The following is an 18287-nucleotide window of genomic DNA, read 5'->3' as shown; positions in this document are numbered from 1 at the left end:
GTGCATGTTAGCGGGGAGCATGCACTGGAGCCAAGCTTCCCCCCACACAGTTGAGATGAAACAGAGCAGGAGGAAGGAGTGGAGGTCTCGCTATTCTTGTCAAGGTCATACTTCCAATGACTGGAAGGTCTATCATGACCTTTAAAGTTTTTCACAAGCTCTCCACATGATGCTGAACCAAGGCTTTAACATTCTGGCCTTTGACAGATGTCCAGATCCAAATTCCAACAGCTTTGTAGTCCACTGTGCCATACGTGGTAAGTACTTAGCATGTGTTTGTTAAACTGAATTGACATAAAGTGTACTTCAGATCTAATGAAAAACTGAGTGGCCATTGCATACAAGGTACACTTAATAATGAATGTGGAGGAGATATGAATCATAAACATTTCTGGAGCCAAAGATGTTACCTCATTGTAATCCCTGAACGTGGGAGGCAGGAAGGCTGTCATAAGTTTGAGGCCAGTCGAGACTATATAATGAATGAGACCCTCTTTCAAACAAAAATTAAACAAATAGACAAAACCCTGTTTCTATAGCAAAAAACAGGGACAGTGCATGCAACTTCTAAGCCACCTCCCCTTCCTCCCAGGAAAGACCCTGTCTCACAGCTAAATTTTAGCCTTTGTCACATGGATTTGTACAAACTCCAAAAGTGGCCATAGACATGGGAGGGAAGAAATTAGCACACCTATCCAGTATCTCTAGTTAGGTGAAACTGTATAAATCCAAACCCACTTTCCTTTACCATTTTCTGTTTTGTGATTTCTTCAGAATTGAGGGGAAATGAGTGTTTTATTTATGGTAACAACATTAATCTGTACTTACCCTTGAATCAGGAGCATATTACTATAGCTGAATAAACATGGACATTTCAAAAAAGTCTACACATCATTCCTGTTGACTTTTGAGACAGGGTTTCCTGTGATCTATTTACATAACTGTACTTTCAACCATTCATTGTTCTAAGAAAAAATCATGGGCATGGCTGATAAATACAACCACCGAAGATTCATTTTTTAAAAAAGAACTATTTTATTTGTGGTGTGTGTGTGTGTGTACTGGTGCCCATGGAGCCCTGAAGAGGACAACATATCCCATGGAATTGGGGTTACATTCCCTACAAGAGCAGCCAAGTGCTCTTAGCCCTTTAGCCATCTCTCCAGCCTAAAGATGTGCCAAACATAAGGTATTCTTTCAAAATGTAAAAAAATAGGTACTTTAGAGTGGTAATAAGCCCAGCTGATTCAAGTTTCTATATGGTCAGGCATGGTGGTGGACACCTTTAATACCAGCACTTAGGAGGCAAAGTCCCAGGCTACCTAGAGTTCTCTAGTGAATCTCTGTCTCAAAACAAAACAAAACAAAAACCCCCAAAACCAAAAAAAAAAAAAAAAAACCCAAACAAACAAACAAAAAACAAACCAAAAAAGTCAACAAAACCAAACACCAAAACAAGTTTCTATAAGCTAATGGAGTTCTCCTTCATATGAATAGGGTCACAAATGATTACAAGCTCCAAACAGTGTAACAGTGTGCTTCACTAGGCAATGCTGTTAGAACATACGTCTCTAGCTGCGGAGAAATTGTACATCTCCTGCACATTTCCAAGATCTTTCCGTTTCTCTGGCCAAGCTTGGCAGGTTGAGTAGCCGAAATCCACTAGTAGGTTGCAGCATCTCTACAGCTCTTATTAGGCAACAATGTTTGTCTCACAGAACCAGCTCACCAGGTAGGGATTACTACGCCACCAACCACAAGCTCTGTAATTACTGGCAACCCAACTTTCAGAAAAAGACACAAGAGTATGTGATTCAAGACTGAGCACGTTCGTGACAAAACTGCCCTTTGCGGAGGTGTTTGCTACTAAGCTAAAATGTAAGCGATCCTGACAGAGGCCCCTTCCAGCGGAGTTGGTGAAAACCGCAGCTATAGTGGGAGATTAAGAACCTTTTGACCAAAACCAGAATGGATGACAGAATCAGAGTGGACAGATCAGGCAGAGCTATTTCAGTCGGCTTTAGTCGGCTGCAAAAATCATACAAGGGCATAATTTGAGAAGTTTAAAAGTGGAGTAGTATAGGATCTAACAACCGAAACACAGTCCACACGTTTCGGCAACCTGGAATATGAGACAAGGCTTCTGCCAATGACGGGAAAGGAACATTTATGGAACACCTGATATGTGCAAAGTCATCTTTCAGACAAGAGCCCATTTAAGGACTTCTAAACGATGATGGCGGATTTGGCTTTGTAGCTCAAAATAGCACGTCATTCTCGGATTCCAAGTAAATAAGAAATATAGTCAATACGTGGAAGGGAGGGGCAGGTAAAAAAAAGTGGCGGGGGGAGGTAGCAATAAGGGAAAGATGCATTTAAAAAAAATTCTTAAACAGATAATCAGATTCTTTTTCCAAGTAAAACCTTTTCAACTCCGCGGCTCAGAACTAATAAAAACTAAGGAGTGATAACTCCTGGAAACAGACAAACTTTAGTTATGAAATACAAGCGAGTCCCGTAACATCCGAAAACACGTGGCGGGGGAGGGGAGCTGGCGGCTGGACCAAGGACTCCCACTCCCACCAGCCCTTTCGGCAGCCAAGCATAGCTGTGGAGGGCGAGTCGGCGCACAGCATGTCGGAGCTTGTAGTCTTCTCCCGGCACCTCCCCGTGGGTTTGCGACGTTTAGCGACTGTGGCGCCTGCGCGCGTTGGGCCGGCGGGGCTGGGGCCGTGGCGGCTCGTGCCGGGTGATGCTAGGCGTATCCCTGGGCTCCAGGCTGTTGCGGGGCGTGGGTGGCAGGCACGGGCAGTTCGAGGCTCGAGGTGTCAGCGAAGGTGGCGCAGCCATGGCGGCAGGGGAGAGCATGGCTCAGCGGATGGTCTGGGTGGACCTAGAGGTGAGCGAGTCCGGCTGGGGGTGCGGGGAGGCGAGCAAGGGACCGAAGGACCCACCTGTTCCAGGAGGCGGCGGGGGTTCGGGTGTCAGGTGAGGCAGGTGAGCACAGCACCGGGAGCCCGAGCCAGGAGTTCTGCGCGGTTCTGGGACTGCGTTGAACTGTGAGGTTTCTTTCCATCTGGGTGGAGCCATCCGTGTGTCTTCCTTCTCCACAGCCTCGACCTCCACCCAGGTGTGAATTTGCCTAAAGCTCTAGTGTCTCTGGGCTCAGGATCAAGGGTAGGGGTGAGGACAGTGACTCTGAGCGCCCCCCCCCCGCCCCCACTTCCCAGCCTTAAAAAACTAGGTTGCTTAAGCTAGTTGGTACTCAGGAGATGACTCAGCCCTACCCCTCATTCCATAAAAGAGAAAATTGAGGCCCCAGTTGAAGATTCAAGTTACTCAAAGTGCACTGGGAACAGAACCCTTTTTAGTTTTAACACATTCATACCTGGGCGTGCCTCGAGTCCCACTTTTCTCCTTACAAAAAGTTTAGTTGTTAACTTTTTACGTTAGATTATGCTGAAAGATCAGATGTTGGAACAAATAGGAACAAATATGGAAACTTTCATAAACTTCAGATAGATAATGTTAGTGAGCTCACTTTTCTGTAATCGACTGTTGTGTCTATCTTGTTTACCTTGCGGCTGTTCCCAGGACAAACACACGTTTGTCAATAGCTCTAGCTCACTGTTTATAGTGTCTGTTGCAGTTTCTGAGTGCTCAGAACTTAGTACCTCCATACTGCCCAGGGGTCAGTCATTGCCGATCCTAGAATGTAAGCGGGGTTCGCACAAAGGAACCTCTATTAAACTTGGGCAGAAGAGGTTTACAAAAAAATGATTTCATGTGTTATACGCTTTTATTTTATTTCTTATTTATTTTTATTTTGCAGATGACAGGATTGGACATTGAGAAGGATCAGATTATTGAGATGGCCTGTCTGATAACCGACTCTGATCTTAACATTTTGGCTGAAGTAGGTGATGCCGTGTAAATACATTCACATCACTTAAAGGGCATTGGGAATCTAAAGATGGCTTCTTCCACTCCGATTGAAAAATTTAGTGGATTGAGGTCTATGTTGATTAAAGTCTGCCATAACATGTTAGAATTGGTACCTGGACCGACATTGAAGTAGAACCAATCTCCCTCATAACCGGATTAATTTTTCAGTTAAAATTCATAGAAACAAAGCTATCTTTTTCTTCTGAGGGCTAAATAGTCCTGAAGGTTCTTATGGCTATCAGTAGGTTCTGTTAACGATGCTCATTTTATACCTGAAGACACTGGGTTACAGAAATTTGGGGGACTTAGCGAGGTATTGGGGAAGCTGATTAAACTGCTCTCTAAATCCCTGCATTCTCAAGTGCACCTAACCAATAGTCCAGCCAGCTGTGGTCCTGTCAGGTTTGGTAACCTTTTCCAGAGTTTTCCATCTTTATATCATAGCTTTGATTTTAATTCCATATATAGTCATCCCATCGCTGCTCCATAGGAGCTCCGTTCCAGAATTCCTCTGTGGGAACCAAAGTCTCATGTGCCTACATCCTTTACCTAATGAGTACTTTGAATCACCTCTAGATTGCCTGTTGCCATTCTTCCTGTATAATGCCTATGCAATGTCTGTACATGTAAGTAGTTTTTATACTAGGAATCAGGAAAAAAAATCCATATACGTTCCTTACAGATGCCTTACAGACAGATGACGTTAGGTCTGAGTTGGCTGAATTCTCACAGACAACATCCATTGTTCCAGATGGCTGGTTGCCTTTTCAGCTGGATGTGTGCTTCCTGCATGTCTGTGTTAGGGTCCTAGACCATTGTTGATGCACTTCTAGACACTTCTGAATTTGGGTCCCAGTACCTTCCTATATCAGGTATCTTACAAGCACCCATAACTCCAGCTCCAAAGAACTTAACAGCCCTTTTCTGGCCTCCATGGTTACCCCCACCAGACATACATACATATAGGATAAAGCTGAACAACAAACAGAACAACAACCAAACCCATAGAGAGCAGGGATGCTGCGGAAAGGGGAGTCTTATTAATAACACGTTCTCAGGAGATAGACTGGATGGATGCTGGAGCGATAGACATCTCCTAAACCTAGTTAGGACTTTTTATTCCCTGGGTAGGCAGAGGAGATAAGGTGTTCTTAGCTGGGCATGATGTCACACACTTGATAAGGCAGAAGCAGGCAGATCTCTGTGAGTTTGTGGTCAGGCTCCTCTACAGAGTGAGTGTCAGGTCAGCCAGGGCCACACAGGGAGACTGTCTCAAAACAATGACAAGAACGAAAAAGGGACATTTGAGATGAATCCCTGTCTTGTAGTAGCATCAGACCTATCTAACATCTGGAAGAGAACCCGAGATTGTTTCTTATAACAATTTCTTTAAAACTTAGAAGTAATTGAATCAAGCACTGACCTGTAGGTTGACTTGTTTATCTTTTTGGCTTGCAGCTGACCGATGATAAACAGTCAAGTGTTGTTATTTTACCAGCTCTGCTTAGCCTTGGCCAAAGAAGTATTTTTCTTTTAAATTCTTTGATGACCCAAAATATGATTTAATGCATCAGTTGGTTGATCTGTACCCTGGGGGAACTTTGGGTGTGTGTCCATACAGTTGCTCATGAATAGAGGATTTGTTTAGTGGCTTAAGTCAGATGAGGATAAGGAAAATACTTAAGAGATGTCAGTTATGTGGAAAGTGTATGTGTGTTTTATTCTCATGCAAGGTCTGAGGAACGTGATTTTTTTTTTTCTGGTTTTTGGATTTTGTTTTGTGTTTTTGCTGCTAGAAGCATCCTGTTTTGCAAACTTAATTGGATGTCTTAGGTTGCCAAAGGGCAGTCTAGAAGAAGTCAGTAGATTTGTAGTATGTCTTTTCTGTACTTTGTTTTTTTTAAATATATGTTTTGTTTCTCTACCAAGATTATCAACATCTGTTTTTGTATTTGGCTAAAATTTAGTTTCAGATAGTAGGCCTATTTTAGACTAGCTGTTGAATTTCAACTATAGAAGCTCAGCGGGGGCCCTTGCTTGCTTCCGGTCCTAATGAAGTGAGTTCAATCCTTAGGAACCACATGGTGGAAGGAGAGGACCAACTCCTGTCCTCTGACTTACACACACACACGCACGCACGCACGCACGCACGCGCACACACGTGTGTGTGTTACACTTATATTCTTGCATAGAAATAAATAAAAACTCAATAAAAATTTTAAAAAAGGAGACAAGCTGTGTTGATTAAACTTGAATTCCTCAAAGCAATTGAAATCCATTTTTGCTACCTTACTGGTCATAATTCCTTGCATTAAGTAGCAGATAGTCTTCTGCAGAGTTCACATAAGTTGCCTGTAATTTCTTGCATTCTGTTACGACCTGATGAGGAAAGCTAGACTTTCTTATGACCTTTGTCTTTTGAGGAGTGAGTAGCTTAGTTCTACTGGTCAGGCTCCCCGTTAGACTCTGGAGTGCACTAGAGGGCTGGCAAGCTGGCTCAGTGGGTAAAGGCGCTTGTGACCAAGACTGATGACCTGAATTTGATTTCAGAACTCAACCGGTAGAAGGAAAGAACTGTCTCCCACAAGTTGTTCTTTGACCTCCACGATGATTCTGTTACGTGTGTGTGTGTGTGTGTGTGTGTGTGTATGTGTGTGTATGTGTGTGTGTGTGTGTGGTGTGCAGATAAAATTTAAGGGCCAGAGAGATAGCTCAGCAGTTAAAGCAATGTACTACTCTTACAGAGGACCTGAGTTCAGTCCCAGCATCCCTTTTGGGCAGCTCACAGCTTATAACTCCAGCTCCAGGGGTGCTGTGCTCCCTGGCCTCCAAGGACACCAGCACACATGTACTGATACACACATGTACATAACTAGAACGAGATCTTTAAAGACTTTTTTAATTTAAATAAATTTGTAAATGGAACTAAGAAGTTGAGGACCATTTTTTTCTTCAGATATTAGTTATGTCTTTAAAAACATTAGCTTTTTAAATATCAAACTAGAACTACAGAATATAACTTGATTCCCAGTACATATATAGCAATCTGTTGTCTATTTCATTCTCTTCCGCAGTTCTAGCCTCTCCAAAGTGTCTGTATTTTCTTCATATTTTGTATGCAGTTATCAATATGTATTTAAAAAAGAAAGGATGTTGTTGGGGTAACAGCTTAGTCGGGAAAGTGCTTGCTGTAAAAGCAGAGTACCCCGAGTTAGATCCTCACCCCTGTGTAAGAAGCCAGCCTGGTGGTGCACATCTGTAATCCCAGTTCCAGGAAGGTGGAAATAATTGGCAAGCCGCAGGTCCCTCGGTGGACGGCTCCTGAGGAACCACACCCAAGATTGCCCTCTGACCCCATATGCTTGTGCATATACACCCCTCTCCCTAATACACCCATAAATAAATACAATTTGAAAGTAGGGTTATTTCCATTGATTCTTATGTAGCTCTGGCAGGCTTAGAACCTGTCCTGTAGACCCAGCGGCCTCAAAGTCAAGGAGATCCGTTTCTGTCTCAGCCTCCCCATTGTAGTGATTAAAGGTGTGCATCACCATGCCCAGCCTCTGTTGAATTTCCTGATGACTAATGGCTTTTCCCACCCACAGGGTCCCAACCTGATTATCAAACAGCCAGATGAGTTGCTGGACAGCATGTCAGATTGGTGCAAGGAGCATCATGGGAAGGTAACATTACCAAATAACAAGAGTGCTGCTTTGGGGATCGGTCACAAGCTTGTTGCTCCCACATCTGAATCCTGTGCCCTTGGTGGATGGTGTTATGAAAGGGTTAGAGGAAGATGGCCTGGCAAGCCAGGGCAGCTGCTTGCTCGTTCACTTTTCATCTTTGGGACCTCTCGAGATCACCTTCTCCTGAATGTCCTCTTTTTCTCTCTTCTACATTCAGTCTGTCGCGAACGCATTGCGGAATTTCAAGTGTTACTCAAGTCAGTCTTATGGATAAGGTTAGACCTCGACCCACAGAGAAGGGGACTGCCGCTCTCTTAGCTGTCAGAGAATCCAGCCTTGGACTCTGAGCGCCATCTTTGCTGCTCTCTTAGCTGTCAGAGATTCCAGCCTTGGACTCTGAGCGCCATCTTTTCTGACTGTGTGGGAGTGATATTGGCAATCAGGAACACACCTTAATTTGGTTTGGAGTCTTTAAGAAACAGCACTGTGTGAATATGGCAGTTTCAGTTCAATCTTGAGCCCCCTCCTCCCCAAACCGGTCCAGCTGTGGTTATATCTGCCCATTTTAAGAAGTGAAGTTTCATTTCCGGATGCTTTTGAAAACTGACTTTATGTGTTTCTGGTGGGGCTGGGGATTCTCTCTTGCAGTCTGGTCTTACCAAGGCAGTGAAGGAGAGTACAATTACATTGCAGCAGGCAGAATATGAGTTTCTGTCCTTTGTACGACAGCAGACTCCCCCGGGGCTCTGTCCACTTGCAGGTAAAATCCAGTCCTATGTCTGTCTTGTAGATAGTCCTCTATAATAGTGGTTCAAGAGGCCAGGGAGCTCCAGAGTTCCGGAGAGCCCAGCTGAGGCCATCCTTGCCTTCCACCCACCCTGGTTTGGAGTACACATCTCACTTTTGTGTGTTGGTGAAATGGCCTGGAGCTTGATCTGAGCTGTGGGAAACACAGACGAACTCAGCCAAAACTCCCCCCATATTTTTATTCTGGAAAAAACTTCCAAATGCACAGAAAAGTTGGATCTTGTCATCGTTAACCTTTGTCACGTTGGTTTTCATTTATTTATTTATTTATTTATTTATTTATTTATTTATTTATTTATTTTGCTGCTTTTGGACATTTGAAAATAAACCGCAGGCTGCTTTGTGATACTTCCTTCCCAGAGTCCCCCTCAAGCAGCTCCTAAGAGTAAGGACATTTTCTCATGTAACACGGTATTTTTGTTGCATTGGAAATTATTAGCACCATTTAAGGATATCCGTGGTACCCAGCCTACATTTGAAGCACCCTAAAGTGTCTGTTTTTGAACCGAAATTTAGTCACTGCTCATATATATTTTATTTGGCTATTTTGTCTCTAGTTGGTTAATCTAAAGTCATTGACCTATCTCCCCGAACCCCTGCCTCACCCCTGTGACATTGATCTTAAAGAGACCAGGTCTGTTACGCGAGGCTTTTTAAAGGGTTGGTTGTCAGAGGAAAGGGAATGTTCTGGGAGGGCATGTTTGCACTTGTGTATGTAGACTGAGACTGTAACTTAACACTTGAAATACAAAGAAAAGTTTGGGCATTATATGTGAGATCATATATTGTATCAGTTTTTCCCCTTAGCCGATGCGGCTGATGTCTATTTTAAAGTTCTCGTTTAAAATCCAGTGTTTATAATATAAATCACTGTATGAAAACATGAATATGGATATGATTTGTCAAAAATATTGGAATGTAAAATAAAGGCTTATCTACTATATAATTCAGTTAAATTTTTAGTGTTAGTAGTGTGGATTTCGTGACACTGGGAACAAGTTTGCACATCCGGTATAAACTTGAAAAGTGACAGATTTAAACGCTTTAAGTTCATGGAATGCTAGACGGTCATTCTGCCCAGGAGAGGCCGCTTCTGAGTTTGTGAGCTAGACTGATGACCTGCTGGGGAATCCATATTTGTAACCTAATCGGAAGTACTCAGATTTGATGGCGACATCGGTTTTTAGGAACTGTTTGAAGAAAAAAAATTAAGTTCCCTCTTAAATGTGATCGATGAATGTTTATGTCATGCTGTACACTGTTAGAAACGCGCAGATGCGGTATGCTTCGTGTCTTTCTAGGGAATTCAGTTCATGCAGATAAGAAGTTTCTTGACAAATACATGCCCCAGTTCATGAAACATCTTCATTATAGGATAATTGATGTGAGCACTGTTAAAGAGCTGTGCAGGTAAGGGCCCTGTGAAGGATGTTCTACTGCCTCCTGTAGCATGTTTTAATGGAGAATTTGTACGAAATAGTTGAATAGACTCGAGGGTGCTGAGTGGGCGTGTGTCTTCCTCGTCCCAGTCTCATTTGTACGGGTTCTTATTTATTCGGAGCGGTGAGGCATGGGAGAAATGTCAGAAGCTTTCCACACAGATGCCGTTAAACCTTTGTCATTGGCCTGCCCACTGGGAACATAGAGATGAAAAGCCCTTGAGTCGCTCAGTCTAGTGAGTTGACAGAGGTGTAAAAAACACCCTAAAAATAAACTGCCTGGTGGCTTGTGTGATGGGAGTGTGCATGCAGAATATGGGGGCCGGGGAGAGCTCAGCGTGTTGGAAGAAAGCGGGGAGTCAGAGAGTTTTATCCTGTATACAGCCTTTTCAGTGAGACTGACAGAGGTTTGAATGAGAAGAGAGCATTCCTGAACGCAAGCAGAGATAGGAGGATGCTAAGGAATTGAAGGCACAGGGATGCTGGGATGTAACACAGTTAGAGCCTTTGCCTAGCGTGCAGGAAGTTCTGACTTGGAGCCCCCAGCAGTGCATACACAGGAATGTTTTAGGGCACACCTGTTATTCCAGCCCTGGGGAAGATGGAGGCAGGGGGATCAGGAAATCAGGAAGCCAGCCTGGGCTATATGAGATCCTGTCCCTTAAAAAAAAAAAAAAGAAAGAAAGAAAGAAAGAAAAGAAAAAAGATGTATGTTCAAAAAATTATAGATTATTTGTTAATGTTGAAGTGGAAAGCTTGAGATTGGCGAAGGTGAGGTAAGACCAAGGCTGGACCATAAAGGGCTTGTGGGCCTGCTCAAGATGTTTGATTTCGTCTAATAAGGAACGCAGTTCCTTTGAGAAAGCGTTAACGGAAGGGTGAGAAAAATCGAATTGTGCCGCTTAAAAAGTGGCAAGGAAAGCGGTGGGAAGAAAGGGGTCGGGTATCATCTCAGGAACTGAAAAACAAGTGAGGAAAATGGCCGTTGGGTACTGGGAACGGATAAAACATTTGCCAAGATCAGCAGCCGTGATGCTTGGTTCTTGGATGAGGAGTGAGGAAAGAGAAGCCAGAGAAAGGGGTTGACATTTCTGGCTGAAGCAGCTTAGGTAGATGGTGGACCTGTTCCTAAAAGGAGCGACTAAGAGTAAGGGCTGCATTTGAGGGTGGGAGGGGAGGATGTGTGGTCTTCTGTGTATTAAATTAGAAGTGTCTGGTGGGTCAGGTGGAGATGCCCAGCAGGCAGTTAGATACGTAGGACAGAAGTTATGGCGAGAGCGGGGTTGTTGTTTAGAGACTTAGGAGTCCTCTATATTGACAGACTTGTTTAAAGAGTTTCTAGTGTAAAGAGAGGAGAAGCCTTTTTTTCCAGTGTTAATGACTGGAAGAGGTTTGGGGTATAGCTTAGGTGGAGCCTTCCTTAGTCTGTGGGAAGCCCTGGGTTTGAATCCTCAGCACCTCAAACCAAGCGAGGTGCCTGTGATCGTGGTCCTCTGGAGGTGGAGGCAGGAGGACCAGGAGGGCAACCTGGGCTACCAGAGACCCTGTCTCAGACAAACAAAAGCCAGTAGACAGATGACTTGAAGGTGATTGCTCAGTGTGCTTGAGACGGCTTCCTTTGAGAGTTTATAATTTTTACTGTGTATAGACGCTGGTATCCAGAGGATTATGAATTTGCACCGAAGAAGGCTGCTTCGCACAGGTAAGATTGGGACTTTCTGAGGGCTGGCACACACTTAACCCCAGTCCTGACTTAAATAATAACCTCTCTTTTCTATTCTTTATTGGGCAAAATAGCATCGTGGAAAGATAGCTTTCCTACGGTAATAGTCCCAAGAATCTGGCTAGGCTTCTAGATTGTGTTCTCAGCATGGTTGTTCTTTGGCAGGGTTTTGTTTTGGAGGGGGCATTGTTTTGAGTCATATAATCTGTTACAATCTTAAAACTTGGTTTGGAAGTAAGAGGACGCAATTTGTGACCTTTGTAGAAACTAGCACTATTAGCTCTCTTCTTCAAGAGGATGCAGGTGTGTGGCCATCTGAAGTCAGGACACTGTAAACTTTGTATCAGGCCATTGTCCTACCTACATACATTGCTTTTTGGGTGTGTCTGTGCTTGCAACCTCAGGCCCACACTGTTTCTTTTACATTTTGGAGCCATTTAGAAAGAAAAGCTGACTGCTGAGGACAAAGGAAGCATTTGGTTTACTGATTTACTTAGTCGATAACATTGAATACTGGTCTAGTGTACAGTTTGAGGCATCCCAGAAAGGTCAGCCCCTGAGCTAGAATCGCCTTCTGTTGTGTTCACAGGGGGCGTCCCCAAATGATAGTGTACTACGTCAGGTCTCAGATACTTTATCAGAAACAATGGAGGTTTGGAATTTTTTGGAGTTTAGACTTTTTCAGATCTTACTAGTTTTCTTTTTACATTACTTGTGTGTGTGCACATGCGCACACGTGTATGTGCGGATATGGTGCATGGGTGAAGATACAGAGGTGATTTTAATAGTTGGTCATTGGTGTGGAACTTGGGTCATCAGGCTTGGCAGAGGTATCTGTCTTTACATACTGCCCCATCTCACCAGCTCCTTTTCAGTTTAGGAAGCTGACGGTCAGCTACATTGTTCATCATCATACCCCTAAGTAGATCTGAAGAAGACTTGCCTCCGTGATACACTAGACTTTTCTACTAAGAAATGTGGCTGTTCACGCAAGATGGCATAGCTCATGACTATATGTAAACTTAGGCCAAGATTGGGCCCAGCTTTGCCACACGGCAGGTCCTAAAAATGCTTTGAGAATTCTGATCTGTTTCTGGGTTCAGTATTGTGATAAGAGATTATGCTTCAGGTGGTAAAGCACCTGGTTCACCAGAAGAAGCACAGCTACCTAGATTCCATCCCCAGAACCCACAGTGACGTGCTGGGTGGTGCACACTGCCCTCAGATCTGAAGAGGCAGAGAAAGAATCCCTAGCATTCCATGGCCGGCCACTCTAGCCTAGTTGGTAAGCTGCAGGCCAATGAGGGACCCTGTCTCAAGAGTGGGTTGGCAACTTCAAGGGTGTCATCCTTGGTTGACCTCTGACCTACAAATTCATATACACATAGTGTGTGAAAAATGTATTGTTAACTAGAGGGGATATATGTATGTATGTATATCTCAAAATGATATTTCAAAATTATTTTTGACAGTACCATGCATATTTACCATCTCGATCATATCTACCCCTAATTCCCACCCTTCTAAGCATCACTTCATCCCCATTTCCCTTCTCCTTTGAAAGGTCCCCTCCTAGTTTTATGATTTGAGTGTGTGTGTGTGTGTGTGTGTGTGTGTACACATTTGGGGTTGAGACAAGGTCTCTCAGTATAACCCAGGCTATCCAGGAATTTGCTGTTTAGACCAGGCTAGCCTCAACCTCCTGAGTGCAGAGTGTACACTACCACACTCATTTTCCTTTTTTTTTTTTTAATGTTTTTTTGTTGTTTTTTTGTATAACCCACTGAGTTCAGTTAGTGCTGCCTGCTCACGCATGGATGTGGTGTCATCCACCAGAATATGAGTGGCCCTGCCATGAGGAAAAATGACCCCCACCCCAGCAGCCATCACTTGCCAATAGCTTTTCAGCTAGGGGTAGAAGACTATATTTTTGAGTTTCAATCCTCTATCATACCTATATGATTTATGAAGAAAGTGGATTATTGCCTTTGTCGTGGAAATGAATAGCTTAAAACCCACCTCAGCACTGATGGGCATACACTGAATTAATTCTCTGGAAGAGGCCCTGAGCCTACCACAGTGTAGAGATTTACTTGTGCACCATTTTCATAATCTTGGTTACCTGACTTCTCAGGTTTCAACAGCGGAGAAACAGCATGTCAGGGAAGCACGTTAGGTGGAGGCAGGCTGCCACAGTCATAGCACACATCAGCCTAGAGAGGAGGCAGAACCCCCTTTATGACTAGGTACCCTCTGATAGTCTGATAATTGGCCTTCATTAGGATGGCTGAGTCATGAGCTGCCGAGACTCAGTATATTCTGTTCAGGGACACCCCGAAGTTTTCCATAGTGTTTCCCAGACTCTGGTTCGTGGGCTGCTGGTAAGTATTCCGTGAATGTGCTTGGTTACGTTGCAGAGATAGGATATGTGTAGTAGAACATATCTAGGTTCTTCCTAGGAATCCATGTACATATTAAAAACCTCAGAAAGGAAATGGTTAACTTCTTCCTAAAATCATTTGAACCTGAGATACCCTCCACCTCAGACACATCATAGTCCTCTGAATAGTGGGGATTTTTAATCTCCTACATTTAAAACATAAAGCCAACACCAGCACCAGTGACTTAGTGCCACTAGGGTGGTGCTTCTTTCTGCTCCTTTCCGTACCCGCTGTGGCGCACACACTAAATGGTTCTGAGGTTGCTCATAAGAAGCCATGATTTTCATCTCTAGGGCTTGGGACTTTTTTTTTCAGTGTGGTGTGTTTGCTCGTAGGGCACTTGATGACATTAGTGAAAGCATCAAAGAGCTTCAGTTTTACCGGAATAACATCTTCAAGAGAAAGACAGACGAAAAGAAGAGGAAAATTATAGAAAACGGGGAAAATGAGAAGACTGTGAGTTGATGCCAGCTCCCCAGCTGCACGGCCCACCTAGTTCTCCAGAAGCCCCCTTCGTGTCTCTCTCCTGCTGATGACTCGGCAGAGCACCTTTTCTAAAGAAAAACACACGTTTCCAGTTAACTTTGAATCTCCAGATGCCTCAAGCAGACAAGACATCACGATTTGTTTCTTCTAACCTGCTGTTCCCATTATGACACAGCAACTCCTTTGTAAGCTTCAGGCCACACCCCTCCCTCAGTTCACATCTGCCTTTGCTTATAGGCCATTCTTTTTGTTTGAGAAATGAATAATAAATAAAGCTAGTTCTATTGAAATGCAACCCTTTCTGTACCATCTGTTCTTTAGTAATTTGGTCAAGGGGAAAGATGTTTTTTTTAAGTAGTATGGCTAAGGCGTAAATCTCAAAACGCGGTTGGATTAAGTTGTGTGTTTCAAACAGGAAGTGAACGTACTCTCTGATGCTTTACACATCAAGAGTTGGGTGAGGGGCTGGGTTGTGAGAGGATTTGGGCTCATCATTATCCAATTAACAGCTCTGGGACAGACTGCTCTCCACTATGTTAAGAAATCCAGGTAAGCATGCAGGGTTCTGTAGCAGTCCTGAGACTTTATGGGCTGGAAAATACGTACAAGGTAGTCACCCTGTCACGTCTATAGACCAAAGCTAGCCTGTGGCCTTAGGTTAGCAGCCAAGGGGGATTTCAGTGTAAATATGTTAACTTCCCAATTTAGCTTGTCCCAATTTCAGGACCACAGGACTGAAATAGTTTTTGCTAGTGAGGGCAGTAGGGGTACCTGTAGAAATGGCCTAGTTTCTTTGGACACCTCATTCTGACAAACAGTTCCTAAAGGCCTACAAGTGCCCTGCCTCCCACTGAGAACCACTGGAAAGAGAGACTTTTATGATGGTCTCATATCTAATATAAGTTTGAAGGGCTGGAGAGATGGATCAGTGCTTAAGAGCATTGGCTGCTCTTCTAGAGGACCTGGCTTGATTCTCAGCACGCGTATGGTGGCTCACAACCATTTCTAACTCCGGGAGCAAGGAATCTGACACCCTTTTCTGGCTCCCGTGGGTACAGGATGCACGTGAGGCACAGATACGCGTCCAGGCAAACACACACATAAATCTACAAATAAAAAATGTTTGAATCAAGAAAGGGGCTTGAGACATGGCTCAGCAATGAACGATGCACTCTTTCCTTGCAGAGGACCTGAGTTTGGCTTCTAACACTCTTGTTGGGTAGCTCACAACCACCAGTAAATCCAGCTCCATGGGATCCAGTGCTCTTTTCTGGATTTTGAGGTCACTGTACATAGACACACGTGAGAATTTGACTAGATCAACAGTTCTCAACCTGTGGGTTGTGACCCCTTTTGGGGATTGAAGGACCCTTTCACAGGGGTGGCATATCAGATATCCTGCATATCAGATATGTATGTTATGATTCATAACAGTAGCAAAATTACAGTTATGAAGTAGCAATGGAAATAATTTTGTGGTTGGGGGTCACCACAACAGGAGGAACTGTATTAAAGGGTCACAGCGTTAGTAAGGTTGAGAACCACTGGACTAGATGAAAAGTCCACAGCTGTATGTGACCTGTGTCATTTCTGTTCTCTGACATGGCATATGCCAACATCCATGCTTTGGAAGGCCAGATCAGGTAGTATGTTTAGGAATAGGCCTTCTGTCTCTTGAAGTTCCTACTGTACCGGCAAGTTCAGGTACCCGAACCTCAGTTTCCGTGTTTGTAGAGGGAGAGTGATGTCACGTGATAACGACACGTGACTCACGAGTTGTTAGACTGAAGCTGAATGCTGTGGCGGGGAGGGCCACGCTCTGTGCCCATAACAACAGCTCCCTGGTACTGTTGAGGGAGTCTTCGTGTTCCACCTAAAATTTGCTACATGGTCTCTGCTGTTCCTTTATTCCTCAGAAATGCCACAGATTCTAATGCAAGAGTAAGTGCCAGGATGCCAGGAACCAGACACTAGTGATGCAAACGGGGTTTCTCCACCCGCAGTGACCGACTGGTATCCCCATCAGTTTTAACTGTTTGAGCTATAACATTAAGTTAAAAGCAAAGATAAAACCCTCCGGCATTAAGTCTTTGTCACACAAATGGGTGCTTTCCTGACCTAGTCCCCTGTTCTGTATCTTCACGGTCATGCTGAAATGAGGCCTGCCCGTATGACATCCAGTAGAATGAGTGACTGGCATCCTGGTCTGGTGCGAGTCCGCGTGGAGACGAGACGGCTCCATGACTACTTCATTATCTTTCACTCTGCCTAGAAACTAAGGAGTTCTATGGATAGCGCTGGCACTTTGGGTCTCTTAGGGGGTTCCTGAAGCTGTGAAGTAATTTCTGTAACATGAACTGCAGCACAAATTGGTTTAAACATAGCGTCAGCTCAAAAACCCATCAGCATGTGTGCCTCGCAGAGGCTGCTCCTCTTGGGGCCTCTCACTGGTAGTTCTGTCTGCATGGTGATTATACTGCAAGCCATATTCCTGGGGTGACTAGGTGTACGTCCCCAGCAGAAGAATCGGGAGGTGACAGCAGCAAGTGATAATCTCCTTTAGCATTCCAGCCACTGTACTGTGTGGCAAGAAAAACCCCCTTTCCCTCAGCAGTGTCTTCATAGAGAGAAGATGCCCGAGCGCTCTCATTTACAAAACAGTACATCTGTTCAGAAATAAAACCAACCAGACAAAATCTGACAAATGCAGACAGAAACTAATCTTTGTTTTGTTTTGTTTTTTAAGACAGGGTTTTGCTGTATAGCCTTGGCTGTCTTGAAACTTACCATGTAGACCAGGCTGGCCTTGAACTCACAGAGATCTGCCTTTGTCTACCTCCCAAATGCTGGGGTTAAAGGTGTAGGTCAGTCACCAGGCCCAACAAAACTGGACTTGTTATATATGCGCGCTGTAAAGGACAAAAGTAATAACTAGTCAAACCAAAAGCATTGATCGCCTTGTGGTTGTGCATAAGTGTCCCAGGCTCACCCACATAGCTTTGCGTTTTGGAAAGTTAAAAAGCAGTAGAGACAGTAGAAAATTGGTCACTGCTACATTAAGCCATATGCAGCAGATTGATGATGGCAAAAGCCATTATGTTCCGTATCTGATGATGAGGGCAAAGGCAGTTAGGCTATGTATTTATTGCTATGGGTTGAGCATCTGTTATGAAGATTGAATTGCAGATATTTAAGCAAAACCTATCGAGTTTTTTATTTGTTGTTGTTTGTGTGTGTGTGTCCCATTTAAAAACAAAGAGAGCCTGGTAAAAATGTAAGCGAAGAGATCCTCTCTGGTTGAGCATCTGCTGTCAAGTAAAGGGTGATCAGCACCCAAAGCCCTGCAGAGGTAAGGGTTTGTCTGCATCCCACTAGAAAAGAGGTTGATTCAGCATGGCAAGTTGAACGTGGAGGACATGAGACATGGCTTAGTTGTCAGGGTAATTTAGTGAGCTTAGTTTTGCACATGGGTTGGTAATTTAGGATACAGTAAACAAGGGCGTCTCTAGGGGAACACGTGCTAGAAAACGGGCAGCTTGAGCATGGAGCAGAAACAGTGTCCTTGTGCAAATGAACAAACTCCCTGTTCCAGGACACAAAACATGACTTGGGTTGTATAACCCTCTGAATATGTTTTTATTGTTGTGGATCAGCAATTTTATCACACTTGCTCACATCCAACATGCATAATTCACTATGAATCGTTTTCAGACTGATCCTATCTTAGGACCAGTATGTAGCTTGCAGGAGCTCACCATGG

General features: G+C 44.0%; 1 protein-coding gene across 1 annotated transcript; it reads left to right on the top strand.

Annotated features, from left to right (window-relative positions):
* Positions 1-2654: 2654 nt before the first annotated feature.
* Positions 2655-14822, top strand: Rexo2 (RNA exonuclease 2). The gene is made up of 7 exons (XM_057768604.1): positions 2655-2899; positions 3833-3916; positions 7551-7628; positions 8280-8391; positions 9740-9848; positions 11526-11579; positions 14377-14822. The coding sequence occupies exons 1-7, from the start codon at positions 2753-2755 to the stop codon at positions 14504-14506; spliced, it is 714 nt and encodes a 237-aa protein (XP_057624587.1). The 5' UTR covers positions 2655-2752; the 3' UTR covers positions 14507-14822.
* Positions 14823-18287: the final 3465 nt, after the last annotated feature.

The sequence above is a fragment of the Chionomys nivalis genome, chromosome 4 (assembly GCF_950005125.1).
Source record: "Chionomys nivalis chromosome 4, mChiNiv1.1, whole genome shotgun sequence".
Classification (NCBI taxonomy): Eukaryota; Metazoa; Chordata; class Mammalia; order Rodentia; family Cricetidae; genus Chionomys; species Chionomys nivalis.
Note: the sequence above shows the minus strand (reverse complement) of the source record. Positions and strands in the feature narration are given on the sequence as shown.

Excerpts from the sequence above, each read along its gene's own strand:
- Rexo2 (XM_057768604.1), top strand. The coding sequence starts at position 2,753 with ATGCTAGGCGTATCCCTGGGCTCCAGGCTGTTGCGGGGCGTGGGTGGC. Across the intron at positions 7,629-8,279 it reads GCAAGGAGCATCATGGGAAG|TCTGGTCTTACCAAGGCAGT; the intron begins GTAACATTACCA and ends TCTCTCTTGCAG. Across the intron at positions 8,392-9,739 it reads GGGGCTCTGTCCACTTGCAG|GGAATTCAGTTCATGCAGAT; the intron begins GTAAAATCCAGT and ends GTGTCTTTCTAG.